At 40.9% G+C, this 26398-nt stretch overlaps 2 protein-coding genes across 2 annotated transcripts in view; both read left to right on the forward strand.

The window, feature by feature from the left end:
* The window catches only part of aif (apoptosis-inducing factor), a 7048-nt gene extending 5978 nt beyond the window's left edge, over nucleotides 1-1070 (forward strand). The window contains exons 13-15 of the mRNA XM_013315918.1: nucleotides 9-85; nucleotides 403-526; nucleotides 942-1070. Of these exons, the coding sequence (XP_013171372.1) occupies nucleotides 9-85; nucleotides 403-526; nucleotides 942-1070 (330 nt within the window). The remainder of the gene's footprint in view (nucleotides 1-8; nucleotides 86-402; nucleotides 527-941) is intronic.
* Nucleotides 1071-1767: 697 nt separating this feature from the next.
* Nucleotides 1768-25364, forward strand: LOC106120814 (dynein heavy chain 1, axonemal). Its single transcript, XM_013316260.1, has 86 exons — nucleotides 1768-1972; nucleotides 2172-2282; nucleotides 2504-2626; nucleotides 2794-2939; nucleotides 3210-3348; nucleotides 3494-3579; nucleotides 3953-4057; nucleotides 4328-4472; nucleotides 4670-4796; nucleotides 4883-5004; nucleotides 5114-5203; nucleotides 5280-5359; nucleotides 5438-5525; nucleotides 5614-5832; nucleotides 5977-6094; nucleotides 6190-6331; nucleotides 6408-6549; nucleotides 6664-6891; nucleotides 7012-7110; nucleotides 7197-7340; nucleotides 7435-7615; nucleotides 7718-7878; nucleotides 8002-8101; nucleotides 8289-8480; nucleotides 8610-8787; nucleotides 8920-9052; nucleotides 9155-9382; nucleotides 9465-9603; nucleotides 9692-9870; nucleotides 9946-10109; nucleotides 10306-10482; nucleotides 10667-10790; nucleotides 10993-11090; nucleotides 11163-11235; nucleotides 11333-11450; nucleotides 11536-11714; nucleotides 11802-11964; nucleotides 12068-12178; nucleotides 12255-12346; nucleotides 12494-12648; nucleotides 12751-12868; nucleotides 12959-13162; nucleotides 13246-13459; nucleotides 13609-13771; nucleotides 13864-13982; nucleotides 14095-14300; nucleotides 14415-14577; nucleotides 14685-14845; nucleotides 14925-15140; nucleotides 15238-15332; nucleotides 15407-15545; nucleotides 15629-15791; nucleotides 15913-16082; nucleotides 16197-16418; nucleotides 16500-16661; nucleotides 16778-16955; nucleotides 17125-17255; nucleotides 17550-17655; nucleotides 17732-17886; nucleotides 17980-18168; nucleotides 18283-18412; nucleotides 18530-18677; nucleotides 18746-18849; nucleotides 19010-19086; nucleotides 19205-19272; nucleotides 19415-19544; nucleotides 19632-19775; nucleotides 19874-20040; nucleotides 20146-20371; nucleotides 20482-20677; nucleotides 20782-20975; nucleotides 21101-21255; nucleotides 21337-21436; nucleotides 21601-21733; nucleotides 21842-21975; nucleotides 22060-22201; nucleotides 22281-22405; nucleotides 22477-22641; nucleotides 22720-22872; nucleotides 23083-23218; nucleotides 23422-23557; nucleotides 23629-23724; nucleotides 23810-23940; nucleotides 24194-24375; nucleotides 24460-24589; nucleotides 24994-25364. The coding sequence occupies exons 1-86, from the start codon at nucleotides 1805-1807 to the stop codon at nucleotides 25206-25208; spliced, it is 12558 nt and encodes a 4185-aa protein (XP_013171714.1). The 5' UTR covers nucleotides 1768-1804; the 3' UTR covers nucleotides 25209-25364.
* Nucleotides 25365-26398: the final 1034 nt, after the last annotated feature.

The following is a 26398-nucleotide window of genomic DNA, read 5'->3' on the forward strand; positions in this document are numbered from 1 at the left end:
TCAAGCAGTGTGCAGAGGAGGCGGCCAAGGCGACACAGGCGCCAGCTGGCGGCGGCGGCGGAGGGGACAGACCCTGTTATAAAAAGTATAACAAATATTTTTTTAATAAATACCGTAACAATTCTATTCAAAACTTTCCATAAAGATAAAGATGAAGTAAATTCCCTTTGTAAATGGACTGGCTATAAGACGTATTATTTTGTGCATATATGATACTCGCCATTTTGGCGCTGTTGGTAGCGGCGGTGTAGATTCGAACTAATAATTAACTGTCACGTAACATCAACAAGCGTGTTTAAATCGGAGCAAAGCAAAAGATGTGATTTCCAAGCAATCGCCTTTCCATATGTGCACTGCAATTACTGATATATCTTCAATATAACAATATGTGTTTCTTTATAGGAGCAACGAGTATCAGAGCCGGTACCTGCGCGGTCTACTAATGTATATGCGCGACGAGACTGTGGTCGGCTTCGTCTTCTGGAACATGCCGCCGATAGACGACCGCGCCGCCGTCGCCACCGAGGTAATGCTCCAAACTGCCGAAATACAGTCCATCCAGACATATTGACATCTCGCCAATTTTCTTTAAAATAACAAAGATAACAATATTTTGGTATAGCGGTAGTGAAAACTCCGATGTACCTCCTCCATATTCATGTGATAAAAACAAGGAAATGATGATTGGTAATTAGAGACAGTTCTAAAAGTCTAAAATAGCGTTAAATTTTTTTAATTCAACACTATCAAAGTATGAATTTTCAATTTTTATAATGTTTTCTTTTTTCCGTCAAAGAAAGTGAATTTGACGGGAGGCATAGGAAGGGAAAACAAACTTTTTCTATGCGTCCCTTCCATCGATTAAACATAATCAACGCATCTGTGACTCCAGGCCATTGCCTTATAATATTAAAAAAAAAATGTTTTTGTCTTTGCGTCAGATTTTGCGCGCGAAGCCGTCATACAAAGACATCGACCTGATCGCAGATCTGCTAGGTTTTGTTGACACAAAATGTATCTATAAGAAGCAGGAGGAGTTGATAGAGAAGGGTCCTTGCATCAAGAAGTAAGTGTTATATATTTTAAAAAGAATATGAACAAAATGACAATGTTACCGATACTGTTTTAACACACTTATAAAAACACTATTTTTGTCTTTGTTTTCTTCAAAGTGTGTGAGAAAGATAGCAAAATTATTTTCGATTTAAACAGTGGAGGCTAAAGGTTAGGTTTACTTTATTACGTGGTTACTGCCAAGGTATAATATATAAAGAGTAATTGTTGGTTTCTGAGACAGAAATCTTTGTTTAAAAATATCTTCAACTTTTTTAATCGGGGATTTTGGGCTCAGATACAAGTATATTTTAATAATTACATAATTAACGTTTGTTTTACAGTTGGAGAACATTCTAGAAAAAAGAAAATAGAAGAAAGGTGCACTAATATATTTCTGATTCTGCAAATTATGTTTCGATTAATTTTGTTATACAATAAAGTGTAATGTATTATTTATTTAGTTGTTTTATTTGTAATGCGCATAATAAAGAATACCAAAGAGGTGTAGGCAGAGATAATTAATTTTTAGGAACCACAGATAAAGATTTTTTTGTATTTAAATTTGTACAAACCTCTTTTGTTCCTGTCATTAGACAAATATTTAAATTTAACTGTCCATAAATAAAGCTTGGAAAATATGCAACAAATATGTCAGAATATTGACATAAAAATATTTAAATTTGCTTTAAATATATTTAAATAATTCTTAATTTTATTATTATAAATAGGTTTAAAATTAATTTAAGCCATGTATAGTAAGAAGAAAAAGATAAAATATCACGATGTGGTGTTTGATAATACCACAAGAGATGCTATCCCCAAACGCGGATATTACTCGGAGCTCGTGGCGAATATGCTCAAACAAGAACCATCAAAAGAGCAGTGCGCTAAGAAAAGAATGAAGTTAATACTACAGGTCAGTTTTATAGACTTGGAACAGGAAGTTACTGGATGAGGATAGCGGAGGAATGGCAGAAGACCTGTTAGAATGACCTGCTGAATAGATGTTTGTACAGTTAAAGACTAGGTTATTGGTTCTTCGGCCCTATTCGTATATTATAGGATAGAGTTCTTCTTAAGAGAGTTTCATAATTTTTTTTATTAATTACTTATAGGCAAAAACGGATAAATTGGCTCCGATGCTCATCTCCCTGCCCAAGCCGCAAAAGCCGAAGGTTCTGCTGCCGCCGGGCCGCTGGACCACGTACAGGGAAGACGAGAGCGTCGTAAGTTTTTACACTGAACTACATGAGCCGAGTTGGCACGTGAGGAATAAAAGTACCGACGTGCCAACTAGTTGAAATCGACCCGGGTCTGTTTTAAAACATTTGATATTGACTAACTATCCGTTCTTAAATACAATAGAAGCTTTAAATTTTAACACGCTTCAAGTCACTACGATTATTTTGCACCGAAACTGTTAATTTATAGCGACGATTGATTGCAGCAATTTCCGTTCGAAACATTCGTCCCAAAGCTGCAATTCTTGAGCGTTGTGTTGCCGAAGGAATTGCCAAGGCTGGTGAAGATCGAACGTCTTAGGAGGAAGTTCCTAGCTTCTAATATCAAGGTATACATTTATACTGGCGTAATTTTTAAGCAATAATCGTAAGGCGTAAATAATCGTAAGTTGGCATAAGTATAATTGGCTACAAGTAGATATACTACGACGTCAAAACCTTTATGTTTTATTTTTTCGTACACGGGTAGTAATCGTACGTTCTATTTATATACTAGAAAATGCTCCGTGAGCTGGGCATCCAACCTTACTGGCTGATCCCACCATCGGAGTACCCCATAAAGAATGACGTGCGCTACGGTCTTTATAGTACATACCCCAAACTGGACCTGGAGGTATTCGACAATACGGACTTTGATTGCAGGTTAGTATTCAAAGTTAAATGTATAAGGATAACGCTACTTATGATGTTCCAAACTGTTGGCTCGCCTTTGTCGTTTCTTTGACCAAACATTTGCTCTTGAGTGTGTTCGTATTCTTGCCGTTTAAATTGAGGCCCCGAGACTTCATGAGCTGTTATCCGTATCTACAAACAAAAGGCTGTCGTGACCAAAATGCTTTTAAAACTTATCTTTTGTCGAATATTCGTCACTTTGAACAAAATTATTCAATGTACAATTTGCCTGCAAACTAGGGTTCCAGAGGAATGGCTGGCGCTGGGGAATATTGAAGGGGAACTTTACCCTTGTCCCGGACTCGCGTTCATTCCCAAGGAGGAGGGCGCCAACAGGGGACCGGGAGATATCATACAGATGCTTAACAACTTGTACGAGGTACACTTTATAAAATGATTCTTTAACAAATCTGAGAACGTAGGAGTGTCCTACAATTTTAAAAATCGTAACAATTTTCAAGTAAAATCACAAGGTTTTGGGTTTATGAAATGTGATGATATTTAACGGTATAGTTTAATTCCAGTGGACCAATGTAGCGATATACAGTTTTGATAAGCTTACTGATAAATGGGAAGTTATGGCATTGGACGGCTCCAAACGAAGGTTTAAGTGAGTAATGTTGAACATCAATTTTAAACTGATATATAATCCTGAAGAAGGGCCTCCGATGGGCTCGAAACTAGTCGGTGCCGCCACCGGACGTATATACGTGAGTGTTTAGCCGTGTTTATATATCAGTTTAGTATAATGTCTCACGAAAGTTTGAATAATTTAACATCAATTTTATTAGATATTAAGTTTAAGACAGTAGGGGAAATACCAGATCGTCATATTTTGCAAGGCGACATGTAAAAAATTCATATATTATGAATGAATCATATTCAATAGTATAAAGATTGATGATGATATTTTGATAAGTTTGCATCCACGGAAATATACTCTGATTTATTATATTATTTAAAGGTTGTCGATTATATTCCAGCATCCCCCGTATTCGTCTGATGTTTAAAGCGGACGACCCCGAGACGTTTGCGCAACGAGTTAAATTCGCTATTGATTTCCGCAATGAAGTGGAGAATAATATAAGGTTATTAATATAGTATTATTTTAACTTACCATTGTCTTGTACAAGCAACTGAACAAACGTTGAATAACAACTAAGTTGGTTAGGTGTATTACATGAACAAATATACCACCAAAATTCATCATTAACTTTCCAGCAGCGATATGTTCTTTCTTATTCAATTGTTAATATATTCGTTCTCATTTAAAGAAAGATATGGAGGACGGAACCCTGGTGCGCCGACCTTACGTATGTGAGACAAGGATGGTTGATGATGAATGTATCGTTTGTTAGGTTCTATCTATACCTGGACTGCTTGATCCTGCACGGGCTACCATTGATGCCGCTACAGTACATGCCCGGCATCCTGCGTATGGTGCGCATACACAAGCAGGCCAAAGATGTTGATGAGGAACACCTGCGCGGGCTTAGAAAGGAGGTTGGTCCTTCGAGTCAGACGAGTAAATACTATTCAAGGCCATTTCGCTTTATAACTAGTCTTAATGATGATATTGATTTGATTTATTTCATAAGTTAATTCCATGCTTTTTACCTTTTTAACGTGTAAAATACGTGGCAATTTTTTTATTGGTGGTATAGAAACTTATTACAATTCTAACATAGATGTTGAACTAGGCGGAGCTCTTGTATACAAAGATGGAAGGAAAGATGAAGATGATATTTATGATACAAAAATATCCTGGCATGTACAACTTTGTTCGACCACCGACTAAAGAATATGTACCTCCTGTGCCTAAATACGGTTAGTCTTTGGAATTCTTGTAGTTTATGACTTTTGTTAGCTCTTTGTCTAAGTATATTTACTGAAGAATTTAAATGTTGTTTTAGGTCGTAAGAAATGTGTGATGGAGGATTTCGCTGGACGTATGAGGTACAACCAGTGGTACTCGTTGTACGTCCTCACAGAGTCCGTCTCCTGCATACATCTGGTTGTCGACGAGTGCTTAAAGGTGAGGAATGGAGTAGTTCTTAAGGCCACGAGATTTTCAATGCAACTGATCTGCATTTAAACTTGCACTGGTACTTTCAATACTTGATTATTATTATTATTATTTTTAGGTGGAGGGAATGTTGTTTTTCACTCTAAACTACGGCAGGAATGTCGGACTGCCTGAGTTTGATGCCGCGCAACAGCATTGTACGCAAATGGTACTTACTTTATTAGTTAATTTTTTAGAATATATTAGGTCTATCTTGCAAATATGAATTAATTTTTTGTTGACAGATGCTCAAGTATCTGACTATAACTTGGCTGAATAACACCGCACACGCCATCAGGATGTCATTCAGAGATGTTGGAAAAGGGTAAATAAGTCCTTTTTCGATTTTAATTTACGACATATGATAAATTTAGCAGTTATGTTATTGACACGTCGCTTGCAGATGGTTCAACATTTATGAGAAGCAGTGGGAGTTCTACTCTGTTAGCAAATTGTGCCGGTTCATGCAGCTAGTACGATTTAGGATGCAGGTAATCAAAAATATTTAGAGTTTCTAGATAGAGATGTAAGTATGGAAGAGTAGGACATGCAGAGCCATGGTTATGCGTTTTTTTCTAGTATGCACTTCGGTACTGCATCGAGCAGTCAATGCTAATGTTCGTGACGCTGTGCGAGACGCCCTGCCTGGTGACTTATAGTTGCGAGGAGGACTACGAATGGGACTCGAGCGACCTCATCAACTCCCCCTTCACCTCGCACACCCCTCCCCTGTTTTACTTCCATCTCATGATGAATGAGGAAGGACCATACTATACTACACCGCCAGAGCAATTTGAGGTACCTTGTACGAACCAAAATTGTTTTTCATGACCGAAAATACTTTGTTTTGACTTGATTTACTCATCTACAATTAATATTGCTTAGTTTGCTACATACTCGTACATGTCCCATTAAGATAACTGATATATTTTCTGTGTGTAGATTGTAATCCAGCGTTTATTCCGTGAGATGCTGTACCGGTGCCACTTCATCCCGCAAGTTCATCCTATGATCCTCACTGGTTTGGTCTTCGATAATGAACTCGTTCTTACGTCTATAGGTACCTACACTGTTTTATTATTTTCGCAATATGTTTGACATTTAATTCGACAGTTGTTTTGAATTAGACAGTTGATCACTGATTATCTTCCCAAGGTTTAATGGAGCCCAACGTGGTAGACTACCGTGAGAGGCTGTTGAAGGCGTATCGTAAGGCGATCATCCCTCTCAAAGCGTATATGCGGCAATACGAGGAATACAGGGACATATTTCTTCTCACTATTGAGGATTATGTCGAGTGAGTTTCTCCCCACAGCGTCCCAATTATTTTTTTTTAAATTAAATCGCTTTTAAATAATTAATACCCGGTATAGAAATTTCCGACAAGAGAAGCACTCGGCGTCAGAGACGCGGGAAGAAGTACAGATCCACTACGACGCTAAGGAGGCCCTCATTCTGCGTTTGCCACAGTACATCACCATCGGACCCTTTTCTCTAAACGTCGACACGCTAAAGGTTATTCGCCAATTTTCATGTAACATCCTGAGGCTTAATATTTAGATGTTGATGAAAAAGTTAACAATAAGCAAAGCATTGCCAGAATATAACCAATGTTGTCATCACTTTCAGCAATTGCTGGTAACGAAGCGATCAGATATAATGAAGGCGTTACTGACAATGTGGGCGGAGGAGGTGCGCATCGCGGTAGATGACGTCATCATGGCGTACAAGACCGTCATGCGCAAGCTGGGCGAGAAGCCCAATACTATCGAGCAGGTCTTCGAGATCAGAGAGTGGATGGAGAGTATACCCTTTGCATTAAAGACACAAGACGATAATATGAAGAAAATATTCACGGTAAGAATTAACCGAAGTTTTTACACAGTAGCCCAAAAGTTCTATGCTTAATTTGGAGTTGCAAAAGATACTTTAAAGTACAGAAATATATATAATATACTTTTTTTCTTTGTTTTTCAGGATTACGAAGTGTTAGACGTATTCTTTACACCGTTAGAAAATGATGACTTCAAAGCGCTGTGGGAGGCTATAGGATGGCCTCTTATTATTACGAAGCAGGCTAGTTTTAATTTTAAAGCCGTCGATTTAAATGAATTGAAATCCAATCATATTTCGTTTGTTGAGAATAGAATGATTGTATATAGGTGGACGCTACCACGGATTTCCTGGAGGAAGAGCAGGAGAAGTTCTGGAAGTTGCATCAACAGGACGAACAGACGTTGTTCGACAAGATCGATATGTTCACCTCGCAGTGCATGGCGCTCACACTGCAGAACGACATGTCTAGGGTATTTACGACTTTAACAATCATACAGTATTTTATAATATGTTTTGAATTACTATAGAAACATATTTATGAGATCCATGTTTGTTTTGGTGTAGGTTCACGAAATAGCGAACGATATCAAAAAGGCGTGGAAAGCAATGAAAGAGTCGCAAGATTGGGGACGCGTACTCAACCAGCGGCAGAAACTGTTTGGGCAGCCAGTCATCCCGTTTTCCGACCTAAACAGACTAGTCAAAGAGTTTGAGCCGTATAGAAACCTCTGGGTTACAGCTTCTGGTATGTATTAATATAATATAATAATACATCATAATTTAAAAGACAAGTTGTGTTTATGTTTGGTGAAAATTTATCAGCCGCGTAACTCCTTTACAATTTTAGATTTCCTAAAGTCTCGCGAGGTGTGGTTCGACAACCCGTTGATGTATGTGGACGCCGACACCATTGAGCCTCTCGTCAGCGAGTACTACAAGACCATATTAAAATGCATCCGAACTTTCGCTGATCTGCCCAAGATACAAAAAGTAGCTTTGGATATAAGGGTAAATTGTCCTAACATCTGTAACATTTGTAAACACTGAAGCAGATTTTTAACAAGTAAATATTGGAGTAATCAAATTGATAAGATGAATATAAATTAAAATAGTTATCATTGAATGTTATAGGACGATATCGATGGATTCAGACCACTGGTACCAATCTTACAAGCTGTCAAGAATCCTGGAATGAAGGATAGGCATTGGAAGGAGTTTATGGATAGAGCCGGTGAGTTGTCTTTTATTATAATAAAAGGACAAATGATCAATCCAGAATGCATCGAGTAACTTGACCTAATATCCGTACAGTGGGCTCTTTATGGATTTTTACTGACGCTCAATTCAGCGATAACCATCGCCGAACCACGGTTACTCTATGTGAACGTTATCCTTGACTTGATTTTCTTTTACTCCAGGTATCACAGTAACAATGAACGAGAAGCAGACATTCCAGATGTGCCTGAAGCAGGGCGTGGCGGCGCACGGCTCTCTCATTGCGGAGATTGGCGAACTTGCCTCTAAGGAGTACGTCATTGAGCAGTCGCTTGACAAGATGCTTAATGAGTGGGCTAACAAGGTCATGGAGGTGTCACCTTACAAGACCACAGGCGAGTCCATGACTTTAGACAATAACTTTGGTCTTTACTGATACATAAATGAATTAGAAAATTGCTCCTTTGTTTATCATTTAAGCTTTAGCGCTTTCTTTTTCCTAACGTAGTCTAATAATTGGATAGGCACGTACATAATGAAGATAGCGGACGAAACGCTGCAGCTCCTGGACGAGCACCTGCTGAACACGCAGCAGCTCGGCTTCAGTCCCTTCAAGGCGGCCTTTGAGCTGCGCATCCAGGAGTGGGACGACAAGCTGCGCCTCACGCAGCGAGTTGTTGACGAGTGGATCGAATGCCAGAAGTATGTGATCACTTCTTGTTGTCAGATATCTGATTTGGACGTCAAAGAGAGATATTATAGTAATTATAACTTTTAATTTGCTTTTTGGTTCACGGTCGAAGATTTTTTTTATTGAAGTATATTATATGTTAGGCAATGGATGTATTTGGAGCCGATTTTCAACTCTGAAGATATCTCGCGTCAGCTGCCTTTTGAAGCCAAGAAGTATGGCACCATGGAAAGGATCTGGCGCAGGATCATGGGCACTGCTGCTGCATGCCCCAAGGTACCATAATGCTCTTTAATAATGTTACATTCTTGCCATTAAATACAACTTTATAGATAAACAAGAAAATCTTAATATTTGCTAACCATTACAATATTTCAGATAATGGTAACCTGTCCCGACAGCCGCTTACTCGACAGTCTGTTGGAAGCAATACATCTGCTGGAAATTGTGGCTCGAGGTCTCAGCGAGTACATGGAGGTGAAGAGGATCCGGTTTCCGCGCCTGTTCTTCCTCAGCGACGACGAACTTTTGGAGATCCTTTCTCAGTCGCGCAACCCACGCGCGGTGCAGCCGCATCTCAGGAAATGCTTTGAGAACATTGCTAAAGTTGGTTTAGCTTTTGTCTTATTCTACGTGATAAGAATATGTTAAGTAACAAAAGTGTAATAAGTTATCTTTTTTAATGTAGGTTACTTTCGAACCCGATTTGAAGATTACAGAAATGCATTCGAGCGAAGGCGAAATCGTGGAATTGAAATACAAATTCTATCCAACAGCAAACGTGGAGCAATGGCTTTTATTACTGGAAGATACCATGAGGCATACAAGTGAGATTTAGACTTGAAAATACAACATATTGGTTAAACATATTTTCATAGCATTTGCGTAGTATATTTACGTATTAGCATATTACAGTCCGTCTTACATTGGTGGCGGGTCTTGAAGAGCTGTACCGGTTGCCGCGCAACCAGTGGGTGTTGCGGTGGCCGGGCCAGGTGGTGATAGCGGGCTCGCAGCTCGCCTGGACGGCCGGCGTCGAGGAGGCCATCACAGAGTACCGCATGGAGGAGTTCTTTGAACAGATGCTGCAACAGGTATATCTGATGATAAGAGTGTTGATCTTCAAGTGTTCTGTTATAACTTAGTAAAACTATGGCAATCTCTCCCAGTTGGACAGTCTGCGCGCGCTAGTGAAGGGCGAGCTGACGTTCTTCCAGCGCGAGGTGCTGTGCGCGCTCATCGTGATCGAGGTGCACGCGCGTGACGTCACCAACACGCTCGTCGATGAAAACGTCAGGAACGTCAACGACTTCCAATGGACCTGTCAATTGAGGTACTAACTACTAACTTCTGGGGATAACGTAAGGTTATAATTACTGACGTAACATTTAAAACCATGTTTGATTATTATCTTGTTGTCTGTTTAAATATAGATTTAAAAATTTAATCACCTCTTTTAGAAAGTTTTACGCAAACGTAGTTTCTGTTACCCTATAGAATGGAAAAGTTAAAGTTCTGTAATTGTGTAGGTACTACCAAATGGTTCGCGAGATGATGCCGCTGGAGGAGGGAGAGTCGACGGAGATCTACCAGGACGAGGATCACCTGGACACGTCCGCGTACTATCGCCAGTTCAGCCAGAACACGTGCGACGTGCGCGCTCTCAACTCCGTCTTTACATACCAGAATGAATACTTGGGTAACAGGTAATCCCCAGTCTCAAAATCGTTCACTTGCCGCTTTTATATTGGAAATACCATGAGAGCTAATTTGTTTAACTTATTTATCCGGTGAATGGTTAACGCTGAAAGTTGAGTTTTTATTGTACGATATTGCGATTTTGGAAAATCTAACAATAATTGATATTAATATTTCTGGTATATTTGTCAGCGGACGACTGGTGATCACGCCGCTGACGGACCGCTGCTACCTGACTCTCATGTGCGCCATGCACCTGCGCTTCGGCGGCGCGCCTGCTGGTCCAGCCGGCACTGGCAAGACTGAGACCACCAAGGTACTACGCAGTACGGACCTGCTCGGGGTTCAAAGAAACGCTACTATAGTGTACATCTTTGTATATCTTAATAGTGTATAAGTGCCGGCAATATGTACTAACCTGCTGCATCTCGTCAAAACTGTACTCTAGGAAATAATCGAGAGCCTTGTCGTATTGAATTGAGAGGTTGATGGTATTAAAAAGGGTTGCTTATCGTTAGGACTTGGCAAAAGCGTTGGCGGTGCAGTGCGTGGTGTTCAATTGCTCTGACCAGCTCGACTTCATGGCCATGGGAAAGTTCTTCAAGGGTTTGGCGGCGTAAGTGATATCAACATTATAAGTATACTTACTTAAAGTGGGAACGTTTTCAATATTTATTTCAATGGTCAGGTCTGGTGCGTGGGCTTGCTTTGACGAGTTCAATCGTATAGATATTGAAGTGCTGTCGGTGGTGGCTCAGCAGGTAACAATATTATGTGTCCAATTATCTTGCAAGCTCTTAAATTATTTTCCGATTATCCACAAAGAAGTATAGCAACCTTAACATCTATCTATCCCAGGTGGTTACAATCCAAAAAGCTCAAATCGCAAAACAGGACAGGTTTATCTTTGAGGGCTGCGAGCTGCCGCTGAAGATGTCCTGCTCCGTCTTCATCACTATGAATCCGGGATATGCTGGTGAGGAAAATACATTATAGTACTCATATACAACTTGTTTTTACTAAAGGATTCGTCTATCGTCATTTGTTTCACCTTTCATCAGGTCGAACTGAACTGCCGGATAATTTGAAGGCTCTATTTCGACCGATCGCTATGATGGTTCCCGACTATGCCCTCATCGCGGAGATCTCGCTGTTCTCGTATGGCTTCTACGAGGCCAAGATCCTGGCTGGGAAGATCACCACCACATTTAGGCTTAGCTCTGAACAACTGTCGTCACAGGTCAGAGAATGTTCGATGATGATGGTCACAAAAATTGGTTTCTATATTGCTAGATATTAATTCTCTATCCTTTTTTATTTCTATCAGGACCATTATGACTTCGGCATGCGCGCGGTGAAGACTGTGATCCTGGTAGCGGGCAACCTCATCCGTCAGATGCCAGACGGTGACGAGCGTCAGATTGTACTTCGCGCGCTGAGAGATGTCAACGTGCCCAAGTTCCTCGCTGATGATTTGCTGTTGTTTAACGGTAAGCTTACTGTTCAATTATATTATGATACGTCGGTTATCATAATATTATATAATTGTAAATTTTTGTTTCTGGTTAAATAATTGACTAAATTTTTTTGCAGGTATTATATCTGATCTGTTCCCTCGTGTTGAGATTCCTGTGGTGGACTATGGTATTATGGAGCAGTCTATCAGGAACATACTAGTCAAGAGAGGTTACGACGAATTGTACAGTAAGTAATAACAACAGTCTGTCACATTGTCGCTTTGGCGAAGAATATAAACTTATTTTGCTTTTCTTTATTTTAGCGTTTATTTTCAAGATAATTCAGCTGTACGAGACCACGGTAGTGCGACATGGTCTCATGCTGGTGGGGCCGGCGGGCTCTGGGAAGACTAAGGTTAGCCTCTGGATAGACTAATCAGTGCTATAAAGATTCTTATTGTATTTGAAATAAATGACTGTTTTCGAGCCAGAACCCTAAAGAATTCATTGTTTCGAGCGTGTGTGCATATAAGTAATTTTTTGCTACGTTTGTGATTCGCAGTGTTACGAAGTGCTCCGTGACGCGTTGACGGCAATAAAGGGCAAACTAGCCCCAGACGGGTTCCCCTTTACCCCGGTACATACGTACGTCGTTAATCCCAAATCTATCACCATGGGACAACTCTACGGCGAGTTTGATCTGCAGACTCATGAGTGGTAATATATACTCATACTTTTTATTTAATTTCAAAACAAAGTATCTTATTTCATTTCACTTATTTCATATCACATGAATTGTTTTGGTCATCGCGTGGTCAGGACGGACGGTATTCTGTCGAGTTTGGTGCGGGCCGGAATCGCAGTCGAGGACATGGACAAGCGCTGGTACATCTTCGACGGACCCGTTGACGCTGTGTGGATCGAGAATATGAATACGGTAATGGAATATAAAGTATTTGTACCAAACTTTAATTACTGAAATCGGTAACACTGTGGCAAAATTTGAAATGATATATATCTGTATAAGGTACTGGACGACAACAAGAAGCTGTGCCTGTCCAGCGGTGAGATCATGAAGATGACGGACCGCCAGCGTATGATCTTCGAGGTGGCTGATCTGGCGGTGGCTTCCCCAGCTACTGTGTCGCGCTGCGGCATGGTCTACTTGGATACAAAGGTTGTGGGATTGCCGCCGCTGGTCAATGCCTGGTTGAAGAGTAATCTGCCACCGGTAAGAATTTTATCATTTTCTAATATCCTTAAAGTTTCCTTAAATTTCTCCTCCTCTTCAGTAATTTTTTTTTGTTATTCCAGATCGGTGACAGTATCCGCAAGCAGCTGCCGGGTCTGATCGAGACGTACGTGTACCCCTCGCTGCAGCTGCTGCGCGCTCGGCTCATAGAGATCGTGCCCTCTATCGACAGCGCGCTCATGCTCAAGTTCCTCGAGCTGCTCGACTTCCGGCTGCGGCCTCTCACCGGGAAAGACGACCGCCCGCCCCCCGCGCCACCCTTCCTCGCACTCATGCGTGAGACACACTGATACTTTAATTATTTCTTAATATTATAAAATAACCTAAACAATTAGAATCAAGCTATAGTTGGCACTTACGGTAGTTCTCCCCTGGTACATTACTATTTCTTACGATGTTATGGCTTAACCTGTGATTTTTAACAGCTAAGCTGGCGCCGTGCTGGGTGGTGTGGTCTGTGATCTGGTCAGTTGGCGCGACGTGCGACCACACCAGCCGCGCAATATTCTCCGACTTCATGCGTGATCTGATGAGGGATGCCGATATGAAGACACAGTTCCCAAAGGAAGGCAGAGTCTACGACTACACGTAAGTATTGAAATGAATTTCTTGGGAAGGATAAGTATGTAATGTTATGCGTATGGTTTTGAGGACTTGTTCAAATGTTTTGCAATTTATAGGTTACACGATGGCGGCTTCACCGACCTAACAGAAGATGGTGAGCCTGCCAACCCTTACTGGTATAGTTGGATGGCCAATATTGAAGAGTATGAAGTGGATCCAGAGCGGCCTTACTCAGGTATGAGTAGTAAAGACACCAGAAAATCAATACATAGTGCGACTTATGTTGTGTGTAGTGATTGGCAGACTACGTAAATAGATGCAAAGTAAAAGAAGTTTTACTGTGACAGATATCGAAGTGCCGACGATGGACAACGTGCGCAGTGCAGCGTTGCTGGGCTATAAGGTGACGAACTACAACCACGCGCTGTGCGCCGGCCCCACCGGCACCGGCAAGACGGTCACCGTCTCCTCCAAGCTGTCGCGTGGTCTGCACAAGAAGTTCATCTGCGAGTTCATCGTTTTCTCTGCAAGGACCTCCGCTAATCAGACGCAGGTTAGGTTCACCATGTGTGCAAAAGTTTTACCAATAAACAATTTATCATACCTGACGTGACATTTTCCCCTTTGTATTTATTGTTATTTTAGTTCCTATTTAATGTTGTGTCAGGACGTGATCGACAGCAAACTGGAGCGTCGCCGGCGCGGTGTGTTCGGGCCGCCGCCCACCAAGCGGCAGGTGTTCTTCATCGATGACCTCAACATGCCCGCGCTCGAGGTTTACGGCGCGCAACCGCCCATTGAACTACTCAGACAGTTTATGGACTTTTCTGGTAATATAAGAAATAAACAATTCAAATTTTGCCCTTCCCTTTACACCCACAGCTAGACGCCGTATATAATAGTGAAAATATATGCTTGATATTTTCTGTGATTCCAGGGTGGTATGATCGCACCAGTATAGGAGACTTCAAGACGCTGGTTGATGTTGGCATCGTGGCGGCGATGGGTCCGCCCGGCGGAGGCCGCAACCCTGTCACCATGCGTCTCATGCGGCACTTCCACTACATATCCTTTACTGAGATGGAGTATAGTAGCAAGGTTGGTAGTTTTTGTTGGAAGAGTAGATAAATGTAGGAAACTATGCCAGGGCTCTTACCTCATTTAATTCTTACTTCAGTACGCGATATTTAGCGTGATTCTCAATTCCTGGACGAAGAATTTCAACAACGTAAAGATTCGTGAGGAACCTTTCCTGAAGAGTTCCATTGAGGTATTCACGTCGCTGGTCGAGGAGCTGTTGCCGACGCCCACTAAGTCCCACTACACTTTCAACCTGCGGGATTTAAGCAAGGTGTTCCAGGGCATCCTGATGATGGATCCAGCCTCCATACAGGTAAAACATACGCTTTACACGGGTTCTAAAACGTTTAATAGAGCACTATGTATAGTAGGCTGACGACAATGATGATGATACATTTATCGTGACTTAGGACGAAGACCAGGTGATAAGGCTGTGGTATCACGAGCATCTTCGTGTGTATCAGGATCGCCTGGTGAACAATGAAGACAGGAAATGGTTTACGAAGTAAGTCATATCTCTGTTTCTAGAAATCTTTCAAAAGTTCATTCAGTGTATTGGTTATTTCTTGTATTTTATAGATTGATGAATAAGAAAATTGAGACGCGTTTCGGGAAGAAGCCAAATGATATCATCGGTGGGAGGCTCATGCTGTTCGGGGACTTCATGGACATCGGCGCCGATGACCGCAAGTACGTCGAGATTCTCGACTGGGAAGAGGTAAAGTTTAATGGTAAAGAACAGGAGAAAATGAAAGGAACACATGATTTGGTTTACTTTAAGTTAGGTGTTAACTAGTACAGATGCATGAGATCCTGCAGCACTACATGGAGGACTACAATTTATCGTCGACCGTGCCTATCGACCTGGTGCTGTTCGAGGATGCGGTGTCGCATCTGTGTCGCATCGCGCGCATTGTGCGCCAGCCTATGGCTAACGCGCTTCTTCTTGGGATGGGCGGCTCGGGTACGTCACCAGATATATCTTGGCATTCTCGTGGCCTACATGGCCATAGCTAGTAGCATAATTGCGAAGTTAAGTGTTTCGTACTTCAAGTGGACTATTGCACAGGTCCTTTTATATGCAGGTCGGCAGAGCTTGTCGCGTTTGGCGGCACACATGGCAGAACTGATATGCATTCAGATCGAGATCACCAAATCGTACGGCATGACGGAGTGGCGTGACGATATTAAGCAGACCATGATCAAAGCAGGAGGCGAAAATAGGGGCATTGTCTTCCTTTTCTCCGACGCACAGGTCTCATGTGTTACTTATCATGATAATTAGAGAATTTTAGTATCTCTATCTTTCTTTATGAAAAAAATAAAATACTCTAAGAATAATTCTAGACCGCATTCTTAAATGTTTTAGATAAAAATGGAATCGTTCCTCGAAGACTTGAACAACGTGCTAAGCTCCGGAGACGTGCCCAACATCTACGAACCGGAGGACCTGGACCGCGTTTTCCAGCTGGTGCGGCAGGCGGCCATGGAGCAGAACCTCGCGCCCACCAAGACCAACCTGTTTAGCTGCTACCAGCGGCGTGTACGCACCAACCTGCACATCGTCATCGTCATGAGCCCTGTTGGAGAGGTCACTATCAAAATTAAACAGTAAACAAACTCGAAGTGAACTTAAACGGATTAAGTTTTCTGAATTATTATCTTTGCGTAGATATTCCGAGCTCGATTGCGTCAGTTTCCCTCACTGGTAAATTGCTGCACCATTGACTGGTTCAGTGAATGGCCAAAGACGGCACTCGAGTCCGTCGCCAAACACTTTTTTGAAAATATGCCCGAGCTGCAGACAAACGAAACTGTTATTCTTTCCATGGTTGTGAGTATATCATAATGTACATTTTTTTCAAATGCTCGAGGCGCAAACTTCCTCGTAACTTGTCAAAGTAACTAGTCCACATAACCGTATGCAATTTAGCAATATGTTTGCATCAGTCGGTATGCTGCTTCGCGCATCAGAGCGTGGTGGATGCTAGCGCGCGCTTCCTGGCGCGGCTGAACCGGCTCAACTACGTCACACCCATGTCATACATGGAGATGCTCTCTGCATACGCTGAGATGTTTAAGAAGAAGCAAGCTGCTATTTTAAAGGAATCTAATGCATTGAAGACTGGTATAGTATTTATTTTCTTTCTTTATTGCGACGAACATGCACTCGTAGAAGATTTTTAACAGAAAAAAAGTTATATCCTTAGCTTACCATTCCTCAACTTCATAGTGGTAAGGTTTACGAATACAAAAGTTGATAATTGGCTTAAAGGTGACTAAGAACAATTTCACAGGGTTAAACAAACTAAACCAAACAGAAGTGGAGGTGAAACAGCTGCAGATCGAGCTGGCAGAGCTAAAGCCGATGATGGAGCGCGCGGCAGACGAGACCAAAAAAGTCATCGAACAAATCGCAACAGACACTGTTAATATTTATATCTTTTATTATAGTTTGCGACATCTTAGCACATTTTACCTACAACTGAAATATAGTTTTACTTTTGGTGCATAACATACATAACATTTAGCGCAAAATAAAAAGGTAGTTGAAGACTCCAACGAGGAGAAATTAACTTAACCTCAAAAAAATGTGATTAGAGAAACAGAAGAAAAAGAAAACAAAATCATTCAAATGATTAATTTTATAAACTCAGTACACACATGTGCTTCATTAAATAGAAAGTAGATTCTTAATTACAACATATGTGTCACTATTTAGGCAATAGCAGAGGAAGCCAGAATCAAAGTAGAAAAAGAACAAGCTGTTGCAGAGAAAATGGCGGCCGAAACTTCTGCAATGGCTGAGGAGGCGCAAAAAGACTTAGGTAAAATTGTGTTAATTTGTAATTTGACTTGTAAATGATATTCCCTGAATACATAATATTGTTTACTTGTACACAGATGAGGCAATGCCGGCTTTACTAGCCGCAGAGAAAGCATTGAAAGAACTCAATAAGAACGACATTGTTGAAGTCAAGGCGCTAAAGAAGCCACCGGCAGGAGTCATGCTTGTTGTTGAAACACTTTGTGTCGTCTTTGATATTAAACCTATAAAAGTGAGTACAATGCAGTAAAACAATTATGTCAAAGTATGTAATGTCACTGTTCTATCGATGTAGCAATCTGAAAATTAAATTTAATTGATTTAGGAGCCTGGAGCGAAATTCGGTGAAAAGGTTCTTAACTACTGGAAGCCAGGGTCTCAGATGCTGGCGGATCCTGGTGGCTTCTTGGACTCGCTGATGAAGTATGACAAGGAGAGCATTACTGAGGATATGATTAAAAAGTTGACGCGCTACGTCAACAACCCCGACTACCAACCGGTTAAGATTCAAAAGGTGATATGTCAAAAAAATATTATGTAATACTAAAGCTGTTGCTGCATTATACTGCTTGCAAAGCTTGCTTTTCTATGATAAAGACATTTATTTATTCTATTCTCCTGGTATCAGGTGTCAAAAGCTTGCATGTCGCTGTGCATGTGGGTGCACGCCATGTATAAGTATTACCACGTAAATAAAGCAGTCGCGCCCAAGAAAGAGGCTCTTGCTCGAGCTACTCAAGAACTTGCGGCTGTAGAAGGTACATTGGTCACCACCAATCTTACTGGAATAGTATTCTACAATGTAGTGTAGGTGTTGGTATGCTTTGGTAGAAGATAGGGAAGGAAATTTGTAAAGAAATCTAATCGTATTTCAGCCGTACTCGCAAACGCCAAGGCAAAAATGCAAGCTCTGCTTATGGGTATAGCCAAACTCAATGCGTATTTACAAGAAAAAGAGGAAGAAAAAAAGAGAATGGAAGAAGACATCAACCAGTGTCTCGCGAGGATGGATCGAGCGAACAGGTCAGTGATTATATGTCCTAATTCTTTTTTCATGTGTACTATACTAATACTGTGATTTCTATTCGTAGATTGCTTAACGGGTTGTCCAGTGAACGAGTTCGTTGGATTCAAACTATCAAGGACTTGGATATCGCTATCGTTAACTTGATTGGAGACATTCTACTAAGCGCATGTAAGTATGGTTACATGAAGTATCCATAATCTTGAAGAAAATATCCAAAAAGTCTAAAATGACTATTACGTTTGATAACGATACAATTTATTTAGTGCATCGCCCCTAGTGGAAGTGCAATAGTTTCGTCTATTTAGTTAATGGTTTTATGTGTTTGCAGGCGCAGTTGGCTACATCACACCATTCACCGAGGAGTTTCGTAAAGAACTGATGATTGAATGGATTGAACACATGATTGTGAGATATTTCAAGATGTTGATTTTAATTAATTCATATTTAAGAAGTGCGCTCACGTTACAACAAAGAGCGTAGATAATAAGGAGCTATCATAAAACTAACATTGTCTTTTATTTAGGAAGTAGCGGTACCACATACAGATGGAGCTACGCCACTTTCAGTTTTGGGCGATGCTGTACAGATAAGGCAAGTAAAGTATCTCACTATAGAAATATATATATATTGATATAGGTAAATTTCTTTAAAAAAAAGTTACAAGTGCCTTTGTAATATTCGGACATATTTATATGTTGTTTGGGGGAATTTAAGAGATGTCTACTTGTACCAGGACGTGGCAAATGTATGGTCTGCCACGTGACCCGTTGTCGGTAGAGTCTGCGGTGCTGATGACCAACTCTCGCCGCTGGCCGCTCATCATTGACCCCCAGACACAGGCCAACAAGTGGATCAGAGCTATGGTACAGTCGAGTTTTACTTTCAATTTGATTTTAGATGGTATCATTTCATCATTGTTATCTTTATTTTCATATTGTTTTCATTTTTAGGGTAAAATAGAAGGTCTGATTGTTTGCAAGCCTAACGATAGAGACTTGCTAAGGAGCTTTGAGTCCGCGCTTAGGTTCGGCAAGCCGTTACTGCTTGAGAACGTTGGACAGGAGCTCGATCCAGCGCTAGACCCCGTGTTGAAGGTGATTAAGATTTCCGAGTCGTGTTAACATTCACGTTTTTGTTTAGATGACTTTTGGGTGAAAAAGTAGGCGTCGTAAACAAACATACTATTTTGTAGCGTCAATACTTTCGTCAAGCGGGTCAACTGGTACTGAAGCTGGGCGACTCTCTGATCCCGTTTGCGGCTGGCTTCCGTCTATACATCACGACTAAACTGCCCAATCCCAAGTACACGCCAGAGACCTCAGTAAAAGTCCAGATTGTTAACTTTGCTCTTGTACCAAGGTAAGATTTTTCAATATTATATTGATATAATAGCAAAATTATATATATTTTTTTAATACTATTTTTGTAATCACCGATGCTACGTTAACGTCTATTGATTTCCAGTGGTCTAGCTGAACAGCTACTGTCCATAGTGGTAGCACAGGAGCGGCCAGATTTAGAAGAGCTACGTGGGCAGCTGATTGTAACGCGAGCGCAAATGGCGGTGCAGTTGGCCGACATGCAGTCAGACATCCTGTACGGGTTGTCCAACAGCGAGGGCTCGCCAGTCGACGACCTGCCGCTCATTTTAACTCTGGAGGCGATCAAGATAAAGAGCGCGGAAATTATTGTTAGTGATTCTACTTGGCTTCAGCCGTAAAAGAAAGAAAAGATTTAGTTTGGTTCCCCATTATCTACCAGCGTCTGCTCAATTGTGATTTTTACTCGTGCTTTTATCAGGTTAAAGTAGAAGACATAGAACGGACTTCAAAAGAGATCGACGAGGCCCGTCTGGATTACGTGCCAGTGGCCAATAGGGGACAGATCCTGTTTTTCTGCCTATCGGGCATGGCTAACGTGGACCCCATGTACCAGTACTCGCTCGAGTGGTTTGTCAAGCTCTTTATAAGAAGCATGGCTGAAACTGAAATTGTTGGTAGGTACTTCATAAATAATGTTGTTAACTGACCACAGCGTTGATGCAAATAGTGGACATTGCAAATTAACTGTGACTAATACTCGCCTCTTGTTTTTGTTCAGAGGACATAATGGAGCGCGTGGAGATAATAATCGAGCACTTCACGTTCCTGCTGTACCAGAACGTGTGCCGCAGTCTGTTCGAACGACACAAGCTACTTTTTGCGTTCTTGCTTGCCGCGCGAATCAATCTCGACAAAGGCATCATCAAGCTGAACGAATACAACTTCCTTCTCATAGGAGGCAAGATTGAAGAAGTAACTACGGCATTTTTTCATTTCTACTGTTCCCGATTCAATTCTTGCCGTCTGTTATTCATTGTGATATTGTTACTTAATACTATGAAGTACTAATTTGGGGGTTTAATTATCATTCTCTTTAGGAAATGGAAAATCCGGAACCGAAGTGGATCTCGGAACGCATGTGGCTGGACATGCAGCAGCTGGCATCGGTGCCTAGCATGAATCAGTTCGTTAAAGACTTTCCTGAGCACACCAAGTTCTTCCGCACTTATTATGAGGCTTGGAACCCACATAAGTAAACACCAAGCATATTTTTGACCTTATAGAAACCAATGGTTTTATATAGAGAACAACATGCAATGTTCCCTTTTCGTAGAATGCCGTACCCGAAGCCACTAGACAGTCAGCTAGACTCGTTCCAGAAGTTGCTGGTACTGAAGTGCCTGCGTCCCGACAAAGTCATACCCGGCTTCCAGGTACTTAATGAATTCAGATATACTGTGGACAATGTCATTCAATATTTATAGCACGATTTTGACGGTTTCAAGAAAAGTTCTTCGTTACACGTTAATGACTGTTGACCTTCGATTGCCAAGTTCAAGCTTATAGTGGTATCTTGTGATGTTGTGTTCTTGTACAGGACTACGTGGTGGTGAGCCTGGGAGCGCGGTTCGTGGAGCCGCAACCGGCAGACTTGGCCGCGCTGTACGGCGAGTCTGACCCCCTCGCGCCCATCATATTCGTCCTCTCCACCGGCACAGATCCTGCTGCCGGTACTTGTCAACAGCATGTTCGAATTTATACCAATATATAGTTTTTTTTACATTCAAAATCACCTTCACAATGTTATAATATAAAACCTTTTGGTTTTTGGTTCCAAGATTTGCTGAAATTCGCTGACAAAATGAAGATGGGCAAACGTTTCGAGAGCATCTCTTTGGGGCAGGGCCAGGGCCCGCTCGCCGAGAGCATGATGCGGAACGGCTGTGATTTCGGCAATTGGGTCTTCTTTCAGGTAACGTAAATAAAAATTTACTGTTTATTTAAATTTCGTCAAGTTAGATAGATGTTATTATTAAATTACTATTGTTCTCTACAGAATTGTCATTTATCACCATCTTGGATGCCAGTTCTGGAAGTGAACGTGGAAAACATTCAACCAGAGGCCGTGCACAAGGATTTCCGATTATGGCTTACCTCTACACCGTCGCCTTTCTTCCCTGTAGCCTTACTGCAAAATGGTATTGTTTTTTGTTGTACATTTATATGGCGATTTTGTTATAAAAGAAAAAACTTCTAAAATAATGTTTTCTGTTTCAGGTTATAAAATGACAGTGGAGCCACCGCGTGGGATCAAAGCAAACTTACTGAAGGCTTATATGAATCAAGTTCCAGATTTCAATGATTACATCAATTCTGGGGACAGCAAAGTCACAAATTTCAAGGTTCGTTATTTGTACTTGTTTTATTTCCTTAAACAATGCGTCGAAGGAATATGTCTGAACTTTTATTGCAGTGGCTACTGTTCTCTCTGTGTTTGTTCCACGGCGTGGTGCTGGAGCGGCGTAAGTTTGGTCCACTCGGTTTCAACATACCCTACGAGTTTACAGATGGTGACTTGCGCATCTGCATCTCGCAGCTGCACATGTTCCTTACAGAGTACACCGAAGTGCCGCTCAGGGTAAGCTCTTGAAGATTATTGTTCGAATGCATAGTTCGCTGTAATTCTCTGATAATATTATAATACCATGTGATGTAGATGCTGACGTACACTGCGGGGCACATCAACTACGGCGGGCGCGTGACGGACGACTGGGACAGGCGCTGTCTGCTGTACCTGCTGGCGGACTATTACAACATCACCGTACTCAGCGACCGGTACTATTTCGATGAGAGCGGTGCTTACAAACAGGTTACAACCATTCCAAGAAGTAGCACGAATAATAGCATTAATATTCGTGCTACTTAGAATATAGAAATATAACATGCCTCAAGGACTGTGTGCGCTGCCCGTCGACAGTCTTACTGCAGATGCAACTTCAGTGTGGCATCTTTTTAATGATTGCTTTAATTTGAATTGATCTCAAGTTAATTGATACATCATTGTTGCAATGATACGTAGCAATCGCCGGCGGCAAGCATCGAAGACTACACGAAGTATATCCGCACGCTGCCGCTGAACGACGACCCCGCACTCTTCGGTCTGCACAGCAACGCCAACATCAGCTACGCTGTCTCTGAGACCAACCAGAACCTCAGTTAGTGCATAATAAGTTACAAACTACAATGTATGCCTTTCCCAATTACTTTTTCATAACATCTAACGACGCAATGTCCTTCTCCCTTAATAGAAGATTTGTGATGACAGTATAAAAAAAGAAATCGTGGAGGAAATTTAATCAATTTTCTTACAATAATTTTGCATTTCATGTATAGGTTTTAACGTATTTATTTGCGACAGATACTTTACGCGATTTACAACCAAAGGAGGTTAGCAGCGGTGAGGGAATGTCGGCCGAAGAGATGACGGAGCGAGCGGCAAAAGAAATTTTAGAAGTGCTGCCACAATTGCTCGATCAACAATATATTGCAACTAAGTAATTGATTTAATGTTTAAAAGAACGAAGCAGAGAAGAGTTAAGATATTAATATTTGTTTATTTCTTTAGCTATCCCGTGTCGTACAAGGAATCCTTGAACACTGTCTTGATACAAGAGGCGATTCGATATAACAAATTGTTGGTTGTCATTGGTAACTCTTTGAAGTAAGTTTACACTGACAATTTATATAATAATACCATAATATATTGCGTCGATCAATAGCTTTAAACGAATCAATTGCTATCATAGGGATCTGTTAAAAGCTTTAAAAGGGCTCGTGGTGATGTCGGAGGCTTTGGAAAGCATGGCCGGCAGCCTGACGCGCCAAGTCGTGCCTACCATGTGGAGTTCTAAGGCGTACCCCTCGCTTAAACCTTTGGGTATATATTTTTAGTTTTTAATCACACTTTAGTGGCGTTTGAGCGTGGGTAGGTCGTACATATAAGACTTACGAGATGGTCATGGTTGCGGAAGTTCAATAGATAAAGGTGGTAAAGGTATCGAAAGGAATCTTTTGTGAGGGAGGACCTTTGAGAAATGCCCGTATCAACCACTAGGCGACCCTTATTTGACATTTATTAGCAGATTGTAATACCTTGTGGCTATAACTGTTAACTTGGGATTATCATGCAGGTGCCTGGGTGAAGGACTTATTACAGCGCGTGCAATTCATGCAGCACTGGGCGGAGGGCGGCATCCCCAAGGTGTTCTGGATCTCAGGATTCTATTTCCCGCAAGCATTTCTCACCGGCGCGCTGCAGAACTATGCCAGAAAGCACGTTATCGCCATCGACACTATATCATACGCTTTTGAGGTTCGTTTAGTTTCTCTTTATGGTCATTTATATAATGTGCTGCTTAGGACATGCCCTAAGCTGGTATATTTCGTTGTCCCATAGCCATTAGCGGGGCCACCGCCAAAAAAGCCAGAAGACGGTTGCTGCGTACGCGGCTTGTACCTGGAAGGTGCACGCTGGAACATGGGCGACATGTCACTGGAGGAGAGTAGACCTAAAGAGTTGTATACTGGTAATGATTTCTTTTGTTGCATTATTATTATGGCCATTTACTTAGGTTGAACAGTCAATGTAATGTTAACATTTGCAACAAATACGTATAAGTCAGCCTTGTTAGAGGATAAGGGAAAGGAAGCCAAAATCATATTTTAACCTATTTTATCGATATTTTATAACACATAATGAATTTAGATCGGGTCCTTCAAGAAGCGAATACACGATTTCCTTAAAGGTCGGCAACGCGGTTCCTCTAGTGTTGCAGATGTCCATGACATTATATAATCCCGTATTAACCGTCACGATACGAGCGTTGAGCCTCATTTACTAATATCAAATCCACAACATCAACAGCTGACTAGTTTTTCAAAAACTCACTATTAATTTGCCTTCTTATATATCTTACTCATTTTGTTGTAGAGATGGCAATAATTTACATGAGGCCAGAGCAGGGTCACAAGCTGCAGCAGGGGCTGTACGAGTGCCCAACGTACAAGACGCTGCTGCGCGCCGGCACGCTGTCCACCACTGGCCACTCCACCAACTATGTGATGACAATCGAACTGGCCACACACAAGCCGCAGGCGCACTGGATTAAGAGGGGAGTCGCGTTATTCTGTGCTCTTGACTACTAGGATAACACGCGAGAGAAAGAGATAGATGTAGACAGTTTAATTCATCTTAAGTGAGTTTCTTATGCGTGAAATTAAAGAAGATAATAAGAGAGAAAGAGATAGACATATCATGCCGAAACTTTTGTCATCTTCATTTTAAAATATTTAAGTTTCTTCAAGTCGATTGTATTTATTAATTATTAATAAAGTTACTTTTTAATAAATGAGTTTTTAATAAATATTATTTATAGTTTAATGAAAAAGCAGTTTGGTGTTTGTTTAATTTTCATGTAAAAGTCAAAAGCAATACGAAATTTAATTTATTATGCAAATTACACGTCACATTTACAGTAACATGTGAATGGGACCACATTCAAATGAAGTGGTCGTTTCTTCTGCCTTTTGTGTACATTTGTGCGGGCGCTAATTAATTTCTATTATGAAATTAATTGAACATTTTATCAATGCTTTATAAAAAAAAAAAAATTATATATTGTTCTACGTCTCAAAAAGTCAGCACTAAAGAGCCGCATTATTTATATTAAAAGGTAGGCCGTCGCAAGAATTCGTCGAATTGGCGAAGCGTCTCTTGCCCATAGACATACGCAATTCGTTACTAAAAACGTGTATTTATTGAGAAACTAATTTTAATTAAAATACAATTGTTATAAAATGCCTGTTTCACAAAGGTATAATGTCAAAGTAAAGTGCTGGAAATATTGACTCTAATTAACTAGCTGTTGCTCGTGACTCCATCCGCGCAAAACCCAAAAAAAATTGATAGCCTATGTATTTCAGACAGCCGTTCTGTGATACTATATATACCATCTAACAAATATCCATCCATACATCCAAACATTCGCTATTATAAAATAAAATTAGTATTTACCATACTTATATCACTTTACGACATTTACGTCTCAATAATAAGCAAAAATATTAATTTCTGTTTGTCCCCCCGCTGTTAAGATGGCCAATGATACTGGACATGGCCACGCTGCTTTATTACTTCTTATCTATATATTACTAAGCTATTTTTAGACAATATTAACTGTTTAATAGAACTTTACTAGAAAGGTGTGTTGATAAACACAAGTGTATTAGATTTTTTTTCTAACATAAAACAAACGACCTAGGTCAATATGCAGTCTTAAACCTTTTTTGCTATCCGCGATATATTTAAATGTAACATTTTAAATTCATTTAGTTCT

This window comes from Papilio xuthus, unplaced genomic scaffold (genome assembly GCF_000836235.2).
Source record: "Papilio xuthus unplaced genomic scaffold, Pxut_1.1 DF826949.1, whole genome shotgun sequence".
Lineage (NCBI taxonomy): Eukaryota > Metazoa > Arthropoda > Insecta > Lepidoptera > Papilionidae > Papilio > Papilio xuthus.